Below are 15,025 nucleotides of genomic sequence, written 5' to 3' on the forward strand. Positions count from 1 at the left end.
ACATCTGTTCCACTATGTTCATAGCAGCATTATTTGTAATATCCAGAACCTGGAAGAAACCTAGATGCCCCTCAACCGAAGAGTGGATAGAGAAAATGTGGTACATTACACAAGGGAGTACCCTCCCTGGGGAAATGAAGGGATATTGGAGGGGTTGGTGGGAGAGCATGGGAGGAGGGGAGGGAAGGGGAGATGGGCAACTTTGTTTCTAATTTAAATTTAAATTTAAAAATAAAAATTAAAAAAAGAAAAAAATTATAAGAGCTCATAGAAAGTCAGTGCTAATACCCCCTTAACCTAAAGTTACCTAAGGAGAGTATTGAAATTGTCTACCTGCAAGACCACATTCTCTGTGCTGTACCGAGAAAAGCATATGATGTGTGCATGGATAGCAAAGACCGTGGCATGAGATGGATGTGGGAGCTGGGCCAGGGCATGCTGAAGGTTAGGGGAGAAGCCTGTTTCTAAGTCAGGGTAGGAAGTTCCTTGTGAGAGAAGAGTTGGAGCTGCTGGATTGTATTTCCTCATGGGGCTCTAGGAGGAGATGGAGTGTCAGACAGGACAGCAGTTTTAACTTCTTTTTAATCAAGTGCTATCCTTCAAGTTAAGAAAGAGCATGTGTGAAAATTGTAAGTCAAAGAAACAAGTGCTCAGAGTGTTTTTTCACAGTGCTCTACATTTTACACATACTACTCTATTTTTACATTGTGGTCTTGGAAAGCCAGTACACACTGCAAGCTACATTCTAGAAAGTCTTAACACCTTGCCAATGACTCTGCAGTCGATTACTGAATGAGTAAAATCTCACAACCAATGCTCCTAAACGTTGAATGAAAGTTTTGGAAAACCATGGAATATTGTTCATAATTTCATCAAAAAATCAACTACTGTTAGTGCTACAACTGGCTACTGTAATTTCCTCTTGCCTTTCAAGATGCTAGCTTTAACTTTGTTCACAGACTGCGTGCCATTTAATCTTTAAGTCTAACTTCATGGCGTGTGCTCTGCTTCCCCAAGATACATGTGCGAAGATGAAACACACGATATTTACACTGAAAGAAGTGAGATTTTCTGAAAGTTTTCTTGTGAGAAGAAACGTGAAAAGAGGCGAGGCAGGGGGTAAGGGCTGTCACACCGGGGGCGTGTCATGCCGTGAGTGTTGGAGTGGAAAGGAGGCATCTTCGGTTAGATGTACCCAGAATTCAATCCACACAAAGAGAAGTATGGCAAGACCATCAGCCTTTGAATCAAAGTCCCCATCAGAGGAGTCCTATGTGTTCCTCGGTCTTTGTCTGGGAGGGGCACACAGTGGGAAAAGTGTGAGCGGTTTTCAGAAGGCAGTAGCTGAGGTTCATGGTCAGGAAAGGTGCCGTAGTCGGAGGTCGGCAGGTAGTTCCCATGACCACAGTAATGTATAAGGTGTCATATCACGGAAGTGTGAGCACTTCCATTTTGAGTGTTGGGTATGCTGTGTTTGGGTTAGTATAATGAACATCTTACGCATTTGTGTTTTTTACTTGAAATTCTTGATCCATTTTACTTGATTGCTTTCAAGTAACATGCTGATATTGTTGGGCTGGGTTTCTGGGGGTGGGAAAATTGTGGCTGGAGAGGAAGGCCAGGGGGAAATTTACAGAGCTGTGAATATCAGGTGAGACCTTTCTAATTTTTTTTCTTTATGGAAGAGTGAAAGTGAGAATGAAATTGAGCTGAAATGTTAATCTTTTACTGATGCAGGCATGATATGGGCTGAATGTAAAGAAATTTGGACTCAAGGCCCCAAAGAGTACTTATTTGAGTTATGGAATATGCTTGATTTTGGGATGTTGGCGATCTTTGCAGCATCATTCATTGCAAGATTTATGGCATTCTGGCATGCATCCAAAGCTCAGAGCATCATTGATGCAAATGATACTTTGAAGGATTTGACAAAAGTGACCCTGGGAGACAACGTCAAATACTACAATCTGGGTGAGTTTATGTTACCGTGTGAACACTGAAGATGAAGCACTTTCTTGTGAAGGAGATATAAGTATTAGTAACTTTTTTCCCAGTTCACACAAAATTATTTATTGATGACATCTATATTTGGAGAATAACATCATTACCTGGTTTCTGCCTTTGCATTTGGTTTATTACTGCCTGCAAACCTTTATTAACCACAAAACTCATATCTCATGACTTCTTGGCTCAACTGGATAGCTGTCAAATCCATTGGGAATCCTTGTATCATACCTTATAATTGTGTATTTTTATGTTTCCTTCTTTTTGATGAGTCATTATGTGTATTTTCCGTATAATACCGAGTGCTCACAGAGTCCAGAAGAAGTTGCTAGATCCACTGAAGCTGGAGTTCCATCAGGTGATTGTGAGGTATTCGACATGGGTGCTGGGAAACAGAACTTGTGTTCTTTGTAAGAGCAGCAAGCATTCTTAACCACTGAACCCTCTCTCTGGCCTCGGATCTTTTCCTTGTCTATTAAGAGAGTTCACATGAGACAGTGATCCACAAAATGCCAGTATAAGATATCTGTAGTCCATCCACCATGTCTTTCATGTTGTGGAGGAATCTTCTTCCTTCTAGAGCCCCCAGTAAAGCCTCTTATTTTGGCTGCACTTCTGTCTGTAACGGTGTTAGAAAGCAGAGCTCATATTGTGCCCCCCCATCTACTTGAGTAACCTGTTGATTCCTTTGCTTTTAAAATTCATGTGTGTGCTTTCTTGATGCACAGTCCTGGACAAGCTCCATTTGTGGTGCTTCTGTAAGAGCAGCTCTGAGTGGTGATGGCTTCCTAACGCAGGCTGTGTCCAAGCATTTCACAGATCACATGTTGATGGCCGACATTTGTTTAACTGAACATGTTCAACAGCTGGGAGATGTTGAAAGAGAAAGAGGGAAGTTCACATGTGAGCTATAAACACATGATGAAATGACACTTGGCTTTAAAGAGGATGATTATTTGGAAAATACGATGAACATCATACTACATGAAGGAAAACTGCCATGGAAAAAATCTCACGTTCTCACTTACATGTGTCTCATAGAAGTAGAGCATAATGGTGGTTGGCAGGGTTGGAGACGTGTAGGTCAGAGAGAAGAAAATACTGTAGTTAGACACAAACCACAATGTTGGTGTTCTGCTGTACAACATGGTGGCTGTAGTTAACCACAGGGAAAATTGCAGAAACAGTAAATTGTAAATGTTCTTACCACACTGAAAAAGTATGTGAAGGTAATTGATATGTTAATCATATTAATTTAATTAGCATGACATGTGACTTTGAACCCACATACACATGAATTTTAAAAGTTTGTATTTGGATGTTTTTCCTTTTAAGACATATAAACTGTATCAAAGTGAATGAATTTTTGAAGTCTCCAGGAGGGCTCTCTGGCATTGAAAGAGTTGAGAGATAAAACAAACATATGAATTTATAGAGTGGAATCACAGTCATCACCTGTAAACCCAATAAAAGGGCAGATGACATGAATCAGAGCCAGACAGATCCCTGAGATGGAGTCTCAGAATTCCTAAGAACTACCGTCCAGTTTTCGGCTAGCAGCGGGCCATGGCTGCTGCATTCTCAACGAGGGGTGGCATGGTGGTGGCTGTAAGTAGTTATTCTTGAGGGATGGCTCTGTAGGGACAAGAGAAGTCCCACAAGAAAAAGGGAAGTGCCAACCTCATGATCATAGTAGACATGTTTAGCAACCCAGGTTAACGAGCTAGGTGAGCTATTTATTTCCCTGAGGGAAAACAAAGGAATGGAAAGAAAGAAAGAAAGAAAGGAAGGAAGGAAGAAAGAAAGGAAGGAAGGAAGGAAGAAAGAAAGAAAGGAAGAAAGAAAGAAAGAAAGAAAGAAAGAAAGAAAGAAAGAAAGAAAGAGATGAAGCTCAAGGAAAATCATCCCTCCCAAAGAAACTTGACTTAGGAAAAATGCATCTATTAACGTTCAACTGGCAACTTATAGTGTAATGCCTGTATCACTAAAGTCTCTTCATTATGGATTTTAGTATTTATCTCAATCACAAGTTTTTACTTATGAAGTTTAAAATATACACAATGGTAACTATTTATAGGTAATACTCAACGCAGTGTAAAAGAAACCATATTCATAAGTTTTGTGCTATATCCTTTCCTAATCCCACTTCTCTGGAAATAACAAATGCAAATTTGTAATCATATTTTCCTTTCTTACACACTGTTTTGCATATTTCTTCATAATGGTTTCTTAAGTGGTTTTTGATGGCTTAATGTAATAATGCCAGAAGAAATTATTAATGAATTATAGAAAAATTTGTTGCAAAAAATAGACTTGCTTTGCTGACCAATAAAAGCTATTTCTAGTAAATTTAAGTAACAAGAAGCATACAAGCGTCAAATGACATTATTTTGTAGTCATAGTTCAAGATTAAATGATAAATGCTATAATTTAGCAAGCGCCAGATGTTTTTAAGCACTGTCCATATGTGAATTTATTGAATTTTCAAGGGCAGATGAGAGCCACGGGAGCAGTACTATCTCATTGTTAGAGAGGAAGTAATAAACCTAAGATGGGTTATTTGTCCAAGTTCTTTCAGTTGGAGACATAGCTATCAATAGGGACAGCTGGTCTAACAGGGAGTTTTACAGGTTAGGAAGTATATCCTATTGAGAATTCCTAGCAAACCACCTCAATAAAATCAGAAGCTATGGCAGACCTTCGAGAGGCTCTTCAGAATAGAGTCTGTCACTTGATCATACACTGGTTAGTCCCAGAAAAGAATTTACCTAAATAAGCAACCCCTAGGAATAACTGTAATCCTTGTCTCTGATTTTTTTTCTAGCCAGGATAAAGTGGGACCCTTCTGATCCTCAGATCATCTCTGAAGGTCTTTATGCCATTGCTGTGGTTTTAAGTTTCTCCAGAATAGCTTACATTTTACCAGCAAATGAAAGCTTTGGACCTCTGCAGATTTCACTTGGAAGAACAGTAAAAGATATCTTCAAGTTCATGGTCATATTCATCATGGTGTTTGTCGCCTTTATGATTGGAATGTTCAACCTCTACTCTTACTACATTGGTGCAAAACAGAATGAAGCCTTCACAACGTATGTGGTGCTAGGTATTCTGGTGGTAGAGTTCGCAGACCATAGGGAGATTTTCTCAGTAGCACTCATGTTCATAGGTCCATGCTTTGATGCAGACACCCTCTCTAAGTCTTTCAGAGAGATGAAAAAGTTTTAGAGTGACTTGTAAGAAGATCAACATAACAGGAACCTTCCTAATATAAAGTCAAGTAACATTTTTAGAGCCATATTATATGGTAAATTCCTCCTACACATACGATTATTATTGACAGTGTACAAAGAGAAATTCACAAAGCTAAACAATGCTCTGGATGTTGCGTAAGTGCTGACATTGTTTGCTAAGTAGCATCAACTGACCTGAATCCTGTGCCTTCCTCTTTTGTGGGGACTGCTGGGGCACTGGAAATGAAGAAAGCTCTTCTCCTACTTCAGTTTCTCAGAACTTACCATTGAGCAGATTATAGGCAGCAACAGTGACAAGATTATGATTTACATATGCTACATACACATACAATTTGAATAAAATGTACTGGAATAGACATTTTAAATGTCAGAGCATCTATGTCATGCAGCAAGTGGCATCTGAAGAGGAACCTACTATTTTTCATATTCTTCTAAACTGTATTTTTTCAAGAAAAAATTAAACCGACTGGATTAAACATATGGGCTTAACTCTGGACACATAATTATGCCTAAAGCATCACAATTCTTCCTAGGGCATGCCAAGAATTTTGATGCCAGTGTCTGTGGTTATATTGTCATGTTTCCTGATATATATATATATATATGCATATACACACACATATATATATATATATATAATTATTTTCTACTTGTTTTGTATTACTGTAAGTACAAATGTACCAAAGACTAAAATGACTCTAACAAGTTGCATTTTGGTGGTGAGGTTTCAAGACAGGATTTCTCTGTAGCTTTGGAGGTTCTCCTGGAACTTGATTAGTAGACCAGGATGGCCTCAAACTCACAGAGATCTGCCTGCCTCTGCCTCCCAAGTGCTGGGACTAAAGGCATGTGCCACCACCACCCAGCAACAAGTTGTATTTTTGCTATTAAGTAATTCATTCAACTTTCCCATCATCAGATCCATCAATCATTTAAATATCAAAGTCTATAGCTATGAATTTATCCCATAGCCTTTAATGAGTGTCTATTCAGTGCTAAATCTTAAGTTATGTGCTTCATATACACAATGGCGCATCTTCGCAATGAACCTAGAACTGCTATTTTGCCCATTTTACAGACAGGAAATTGAAAATTCAGTCAAGTAAATAATTTCCCCATGAATATCTAGTAGTTTACAAGGATACTGAAGCCACTCAGGTTTACAATAATGCTACTGTCACATAGTCCTACTTTTTCTCATATGCCTCTTTCTGTTATTTTCCCCCCAGAGTTGAGGAAAGTTTTAAGACACTGTTCTGGGCTATATTTGGGCTTTCTGAAGTGAAGTCGGTGGTCATCAACTACAATCACAAGTTCATTGAAAACATTGGCTATGTTCTGTATGGTGTCTATAATGTCACCATGGTTATTGTTTTGCTAAATATGTTAATTGCGATGATCAACAGTTCCTTCCAGGAAATTGAGGTACGAAATCCACGTGTTCTTAAGTCCATAGTTGCATTTCAATGAAGCGTACTCTTCCTGCTTTGCTGTTTCTCCACTTTCCATGCTTGCTTGATCAGTGTTGGTCTAGGAATGCAGAAAAGCTTAACTTTGCTTTTAAACATAGTGTTAATGGGGTATGCTGAGTCAGCAAAGTGTAAGGGCCAGAAAGGTCTAATTTATTACTGTATCTTAAAAACCTGAAATACTATATCAAGATAAATATTTATGTTTGCTTTGTTTAGTTTTTTTTTGAAAGATAGCATCTCATGTAGTTCAAGCTAGCCTAGAGCTTGCTACCGAGAGAAGGATGGCCTTGGGCTCCTGATCCTCCAGCCTCTACCTACCAAGTATATGTACCGCTGTATCTCGTGATGAATTCACATTTTAGTCAACAGTTATTGCTATCATCCAGGTGTGGTGACCTAATCCTGTAATCCCAACATTTGTGAGGCTCAGGCAGACGAATTGACATAAGTTTCAGACCTGCCTGGATTAATTGTAAGACTCTGCTTCAAAATAACAACAAAATAGCAAAAGTTATCGTTTACAAATAATATCCTGTCTGAATCATTTTTTTTAGTTATATTCAGAATTAATCCTTTCTCAAGTTGGTGATGACTGTGTTTGTATTCCAGAAGTATTGATTCCAGAAATCTTCTGAATGAATGATTGAATGAAGACTACATTTTCACATGTTCTAGAAAACACACTTGATGTCTTGCATAGTATTTATAAGCAGGTGTGAGTTTTGAGACCAGTAGTCAGGAAGCTTAGTAAAATCTGAAGCAGGCTTCAGAAAGAGCATGTGGACTGAGTGTACTGTGGGGCCTTCAGTCTTGGGAATCAGGGTGTTTCTAGCCATTGCCTCTGCTGTCTATCTGCCCAGTCTTAGAAGAACCTGACACTCTCTATTCCTGTGTCTATTTGTACAGGATGATGCTGATGTGGAATGGAAATTTGCAAGGGCCAAATTGTGGTTCTCCTATTTTGAGGAGGGAAGAACACTTCCGGTACCCTTCAATCTTGTGCCAAGTCCAAAGTCCTTGCTTTATCTCCTGTTGAAATTTAAGAAATGGATGTCTGAACTGTTCCAGGGTCATAAGAAAGGCTTCCATGAAGATGCAGAGATGAACAAGGTGACTAGCTTGATCACTGTGGTCATGATGGGTCATAATGCTTTCATCACTGTAATCACTCAGCCCATAGCCTTTCAAAGAGGCTTTCTGTGGATAAGTCATGCCCTTCCATTCTCATTCCTAGTAACAGCATGTGCAGTGGTCCTTGGTCTGGTGACAGTTTAAAAACGGCACACTGGGCATTTCCTACCTAAAAGAATGTAAGAAAAATGAAATGTAACTCAATTAATGCATTGTCTGGCATAGACACTGAAAGCCAGAGCATTTGGGACCCTGCTGTGCTGCTGGTGCCTCAAGTTTCTCACATCACCATTGGGGAAGTGTCAGCAGTTATCAACAGCTGATAGGACATCTGCTTTGCAAAGTGCGGGACTATGGCTCATACTCCTCGGGAGGCCAGGGTCTGCAGCAAGGTGCTGGATGAAGGAAGGTCTAAGATTACTGACTGGGAGTGACAATCTCAGCAGGCAAAGTGATCTCAAGAAAGCAGCCATGAGGAGTAGTGCTCAGATGATGGGGTTGGAGGCTTTCAGTGTGCTCAGATAGATTTCAAACACATACAAGGCTGTGTAGGCATGGATTGGAGACTGGAATTCCCACACAAGGCTTTTGCCAAGTATCAACCAAGGAGGAGGGTTAAGTTACTAGCTACTTCTAATGGATATGGTCAGGGTGGGGACAGGTATGCATAGAGTGTATTTGAATAATTAATGGAGCTGTCGGTTTCTTCTGAAAAGGGAATTTGAAGAGAACAAGAATCTTTTTAGAACATTCACTTTTGGTTAAAGATTGCAGGCTTATTTTGTCTCTTCAAACACGAGAAGAAAGTCAATGAGCAGAAGTTATAAATAGTTCAATTTTAGTTTTAGGAAAGAACAAATTCACAATGATGAGATCTACCCAGCCAAGCAGTGGATAATCTTAGGAAGCAAGGCCCCCCTGGAATGACAGTCCGTCAGTACAACTATGAATGTCTGACATTAAAAACTCAAAGCTGTTTCTCCCTAGACTGTCTGGGCCATTGGACTGATCAGTCTGAGATTGCTTGAAGTGTTAAGATCCTGTGATTGGATGGAAGGAAACTGCGTTTCAATTAGTGCTGTCTTTGGCACCAACGATGAAGTCAGGAACAAGCTACTTGGGTTCTAGTGTCCTCACCAGCAACAGGAATCAAAATTACACCTGTGTTGCAGAGATTAAATAAAATAAATATTAAAAGTGCTTTGAGATTTCTAAGTCATTGAGCATAGAAATTTGGGGGAAGCAGCATCTGTGGCCTTCCTCCAGATAGCTAATTTACAGGAGTCAGTAGGTTAAGTAGAAGACTGTTTCCTTTTTTCAATACAATTAAATGTACAGTTGTCAGGTTTGATTAGAATTGTAACCTGGGAAAATTTAGTGTTTGAATAAATGTTAAAGAACTTGCCAAAAGGAAAACTCAAAAAGAATATGTTTCTCTCATTAAAATTTGCTAGGGAATTAGAGCAGGGTAGCTTTGGGAATATGGAATAAAGATGGAAAATTTTCCATGCTACTGGACTAATTGTAATACTTATCTTTAAAAGAGAAATGAAGAAAAGAAATTTGGAATTTTGGGAAGTCATGAAGACCTTTCAAAATTTCCACTTGACAAAAATCAGGTAAGATAACACTGGAAAATAGAAAGCATGCTTGGATTGCCCAGGATTGGAGTTATCCTGTCAGAGAAAAAAGCAGTGTTTGCAAACAACATTAAGGGATGAGGGGCAGAGCTGCAGAGATGACTCAGTGGTTAAGAGCATGGGCTGCTCTCACAGAGGACCCAGGTTCAATTCTCAGCACCCACATGGTGGCTCACAAACTTCTGTAACTCCCAGGGAATCTAATGCCCTCTTCTGGCCTCCACAGGCATGAGTTTGCACAGATATGCGTTCAGGCAAACCACCAATGCACATTTTCAAAAGTAAAAAAAGAAGTAGGTAATAGACACGTTCATGCTATTAACAACTGTCGTACCAACTTTCAAAGACTGTAATTGAAACAGCACTTGTGTCCATTTGCAAAAGGAAATTAGTGTACGTGTAAGCTGTGCGTTAACCTTGGATTTGTGGGTACTGATGGGAACTGGTGTACAAGGCTAGTGAGTGGAGGAAGGCACTGGGCTGGAGGGCGTGTCTGCTGGGCTGGAGGGCATGCTCACTGGGCCTGAGGGCGTGACCACTGGGCCCGAGCTCAGGTGCAGAGCACAGAGCCAGCAACATCTGTCAGGGCTCACGGGGTTTGCAAAGGCACGGTGAGGATTCAATAGATGGATGCTGTAGCCAGTATAGTTCGTAATGAGATAGGTATCTGAAGATACACCAGCTTCCTAATTTGGAGACACAAAATCCTCAGTGATAGGATATTTACTCCCTTCCCTGTCAGTTATAAGTCACAGGGTTTCAACAGACAGCAAACAGAACTCGACAAAATGAATGCGGAGAGCAGTTTGTCAGGAAGGGACCGTGTTCAGGTGCGCATAATAAAAGCCCTAGATCTTGATGGCCCAGCAGCTGTTTTTGTGTTCTTCCTCGCATCTGCCCTGCCCCCGAGAGACAGTGTGTGGTGCTTGTTAAGGGTGAGTGGCTGAGATTCGCCTGGAGACTTCTTTTCATGACAGTTTTACTTCTTGCTGTTACACTCCCTGCTAATGTCTAAAAGAGGAATGCGCACAAAGAGGCCTGGCCTGCTGGCCGAATCCCAGAAGTGTCTCCATAGCTTCTGCTACTCTAGCTGCCCAGAAATGCATTCATGAGCGGCCACCCCAGGAAGCACATGCCAAGAGGAGACCACTGAGCTCTGTTTTTAATTGCATATTTTATGTCCATACTAGAGCGCATGTGTTCTTAAGGTCTATGTGACCTTGGTCCCCAGACTCACAGGTTTCTTCCTTGCCATTTCAGTCACAAGTCTGTCAACCTTTTCCCACTTTAAATCAGAACCTGATGGAGAAGTCTAGACTAAGACACCGTGATTAGTAATTTCGTGTGGAAGGATTTTCACAGAACAGGATCCCAAGCAGGAAGAATGGTAGTGGGAAGGAGGGGTGTGTGTGTGTGTGTGTGTGTGTGTGTGTGTGTGTGTGTGTGTGTGTGGTGTGACACACCCAGGAACCCATGAGGCCTGCTGCAACTTTGGCCTTTGGTTGTAGCAATGGGGCCTGGGAGTGAAATAGTAAAAGGTGTAATGAATTAACCTGTAGCCCCCAAGGCAGTCACCCTGAAGGGCTGTGGGGAAGTGGCAGAGTCTTGCTATTCAAATCATTGTTTCTGTTGCCACTGAGACACCAGGCATTTTAAATGGTATAGGTAGGGGAAATCTCTCTCTCTCTCTCTCTCTCTCTCTCTCTCTCTCTCTCTCTCTCTCTCTGTCTGTCTCTCTCTCTCTCTCTCTGTCTCTCTGTCTCTGTCTCTCTCTGTCTCTGTCTCTCTCTTTCTCTCTCTCTCTCTCACACACACACACACACAAACACACACACCATCACCACCACCACCACCACCACCACCGTATTGATTTTCCTACTACACCCCAGCTGAGAATTGGCACAGATTGTGTGAGTTTCTCGGGTTGGTTCTTTATAGTTACTGCAGTCTCAAGGGATGACTAATAGGAATGCAACAAACTGCATGTCAAGGCGCATGGTGGGAAGTATGTTTTGTCACTTCTGTGTCGGTGTCTTCCTCTCATTCCTTTGTCTTGGTGAAATCGTACTGGTCCTGGCCTGGCAACCCATCCCAGGGCCAAGAAGAGGGTGTGGCGTCTGGGCAGCACAGGTTGTACCTTAGTTGATACAGTTGTGGGGTCTGGGGTGAGATGTTGATTCTGATGTCCATTTAACAGCTGGAAGACCTTTTCATGGGGTTGTCTACTGTGGCAGCCACAGAGATGTGGCATTCCTATCTGTCTTCATGGCAGAGTCTGGTCATCTTGTGTTCATCTCTTAGCCGTAGAATCTTTGTGATCCTGTCACTCCTTTGCTATGACAGTGTTCTGTAGGTCCTAGGTACTTCTGTCCCACAGTGACCTCCCACCCCATGAAGTCCAGACACTGGAATTGGGCTGGACTCCATTGGGCTGGCTGTCTCTTCTGGACAATCTCCATGCATTTCCCTCTCTTACAGACCAGCCAACCCTCAGTGTCAGGAGAGCCATGTGTGGAGGGAGAGAGAGAGGGCAATGAGGGGCAGTAAGGATAAAGTTACACTCAGCCCTTTGTGCCTCTATTGTGGCTGCATCTCTAAGTTTCAAATGTTCTTCAGATTGCCAATTGAATTTCCTTGTATGAGCTGAAGGGCAAACATGGCTGTCCCAGCTCTAGATTTTCAGCTGGCTGTGCAGCTGGCCATGAGGTCAGATGATAAATTAGGATTTTGTGCCACCAAGTGGTGACAATTCTTCTTTGCACTTTGGGTACATTTCCTCTTACACATTATTTCATTGCCTTAATTCAAAAAAAAAAAAAAAACAAAATGTTTGTTGAGTTGCTATGGAGTATTGGAAAAAATAGCAATATTATTTTTCTGAAATAACATATTTATGTTCCAATCCTGATACTTCAAAGGAGAATAGCCACAAAACAATTGGCATGAGTTAATATCTGCCTACTCACAAACTATTAGTCTATTAGTTGGTTCCTAGTCAGGAATGATTTTGCTGTTAACCCTCCACAAGGATGCATTTGATTCGGAGATGTTTGGGCTTGTTACACAAGGGTAAGGGTTGCTATCACCATCTAGGGCTTATGAACCAGGCATGATGCTAAATATTGTACAATACATAGGGCATTGCCACACTGAAGACTTTTCCAGGCAATGATATTGATTTTGATATTGCCGTGCTGAGAAATCAAGATTCTGTCCCCCTGGTGTGCACTTAGAGGAAATGTGGGAACATGCCACAGTTTGGGTTCCCCAGGTCTTAAGATCAGCACCTTAGAAAGCCACGTCTGTGCTTTTCCACACAAATCCAGTAGTTCTTCCTTCTCTGTTACCATCTCTGTGTAACCAGTATATTACAGTCTTCAAGATGTCTGCTTATGCCTTAAAATAATTCCCTGTGTTTCAAACACATGTTTACCATGAAGCTAAGCTACCACTCCCTGGCTAAGCTCTCATATTGGACATGCATAACCTAACAAAATCTCCACAACCCCAGTGTGTCCGATTGGTGACAAAAAGTGCACCCACCATCTCATGCTTTACACAAGTCAGCAATGTTTGAGCACCTGCTATGTGCCAGTACTGGCACAGGGGAGCCTGGAATAAACTTCCGCCAAGACCAGACACATCCAGAAGATAACGACCAATCCAGTGTGAGACTTGTGGCTGGTCCTGACAGCACTACAAAGAAACAAAAGGTCTGGCCAAGGATCTGCGTTCTCATGAGGTGGGCAGGGAAAACTTTTCTAGAGAATTTAGGCTCTGAGTTAAAATCTCAGGGATATGACTAGCAATTCTGCTAACACAAGGAAGGAAGTATTTTAGGCACCGGGAAGGCAAACACAATGGCCAATGATTTGGAGAAAGTGTGAAAATGACCCATTTGACTCACAAAACATTGGGTTAAAAGGAAAGATCACCTCTTTGGCCTGCCTTCGAGGAGAGCATTGACACGTCAGAGTCTGCAGGACCACGGATTCTCATACTCAAAATTTCCAATCCACACAAGTTTCCACTTTGCTATCTCATTTCCACCTCCCTGCTTGCTGTACTGGGGTGTTCAAGACAAGAAAGATCATGACACTAAGCCCCCTGAGCCGTAAATAAACCAAAGGCAGAAATCAGAAGGGTTCCTTCTGTCTAGGTTCTTCCCTTGGATGGTGAGCCTTCCCTGGCCCTCTATGCTGTCTTGTAACTTAGGTGGTAGAGGGATGGATGCTGGCTGGAACCTGAGCTCCCCATGCCATTCTGACTTCAGAAACAAAATGTACTTTAAAAGCCAGGTTTCCTCTTGTGTCCTAAAATGCTACAGATGCTCTGTTGAAGCTTCCTGACATTTTTGGGACTTCCTAAGTTAGGGAGGGACAGTGGACATCACATAGACCACATCCTTCATTGTCAAGGGATGCTAGCAAGGCTCAGTGTCCTGTCTAGGCTCCGTAGGAAATTGGGGGATGAGCAAGCCACATGAGTCCCTGCCTCCTGACTGCTAGCAGGTCTGCCTTTCAGTTACCCTTACTGCATATTCTTGCTCAATTTGGTAAATTATAGCACAGTATCCTAATGATTTCAAAAGTCAACGAGAGTTAGTGCATGGATATTTTGCTGAAACTTTCAAAGGGGAACCTTAAAAAAAGAGAAAGTAGTGCTTTCAAATTGTACCTGGTCTCTGTGATTCTCACCAGTGTCGCTATGTTCATCTGCCTGTTGATGGCATTTTGCTGGGCCAAGGTGATTTATGCTGTTCTTTCAATATCTGGAGTCTGACATTGAAAGACCCTTGCTGCATGTTTGATACAAAGATACATGTGTGGGCATGCTATTTAACAGGAGATGTGAGTGAAAATGGCAACCTTCTGTACAGATACACTCACATTCAGTACATATTAGGCCACATATGTAACTAGTAATCTCACACATTATTTACAACGCAACTTAGGTAAGAATTTCTCTGCTGTTTTTAAATAGCATATTGGTATGAGAGAACCATTACATGGATGTTAAAGCAAGTAGCTTTGCTATAGGCACCGAAATGTCACCAGGGAATGTAAGCCAGGAATGACTTCCCAAACATTTGGAGAGCTTTTATTCCATTGGAGACTTTATCCCTCTGATATACAGACTTAGAAGAATTCTGTTTTGCACAAGTCCTCAGGTTTATTTGTAAAAATCAGTTTTTCTTCTAGAAACAGCGCATTAAAGGGTTCTCAGTCAGCCTCTTAGTATGCTACTGTTGTTGGCTATGACATTTATTGCACATTACCTAAATTCATTGTCTTTCTTAAAAAGCAATGCTTCAACGGCACTTTAGCAGAGTACAACTGAGAGCAGACACTCTCCAGATCCCCAAGTTGAAATGGATTAATCAGAGCTTCTGTGGCACCTGTATTCTGGTGTTCTGGTGAGACTCGAGGGCAGGGGTGAGTGTGGCAGTCAGACAGTGATTAATGGATTAATCAGAGCTTCCGTGGCACCTGTATTCTGGTGTTCTGGTGAGACTCAAGGGCAGGGG

The 15,025-nt window shown here is 41.5% G+C and overlaps 1 protein-coding gene across 2 annotated transcripts in view; it reads left to right on the forward strand.

Moving 5' to 3' along the window:
- The window catches only part of Trpc6 (transient receptor potential cation channel subfamily C member 6), an 89,845-nt gene that overhangs the window by 71,824 nt on the left and 2,996 nt on the right, over positions 1-15,025 (forward strand). For both annotated transcript variants that reach the window (XM_005077323.4, XM_040734751.1), the window contains exons 6-10: positions 1,738-1,971; positions 4,829-5,093; positions 6,485-6,680; positions 7,634-7,837; positions 9,403-9,477. In XM_005077323.4, the coding sequence (XP_005077380.2) occupies positions 1,738-1,971; positions 4,829-5,093; positions 6,485-6,680; positions 7,634-7,837; positions 9,403-9,477 (974 nt within the window). The remainder of the gene's footprint in view (positions 1-1,737; positions 1,972-4,828; positions 5,094-6,484; positions 6,681-7,633; positions 7,838-9,402; positions 9,478-15,025) is intronic.

The sequence above is a fragment of the Mesocricetus auratus genome, unplaced genomic scaffold (genome assembly GCF_017639785.1).
Source record: "Mesocricetus auratus isolate SY011 unplaced genomic scaffold, BCM_Maur_2.0 Super-Scaffold_100040, whole genome shotgun sequence".
NCBI lineage: Eukaryota > Metazoa > Chordata > Mammalia > Rodentia > Cricetidae > Mesocricetus > Mesocricetus auratus.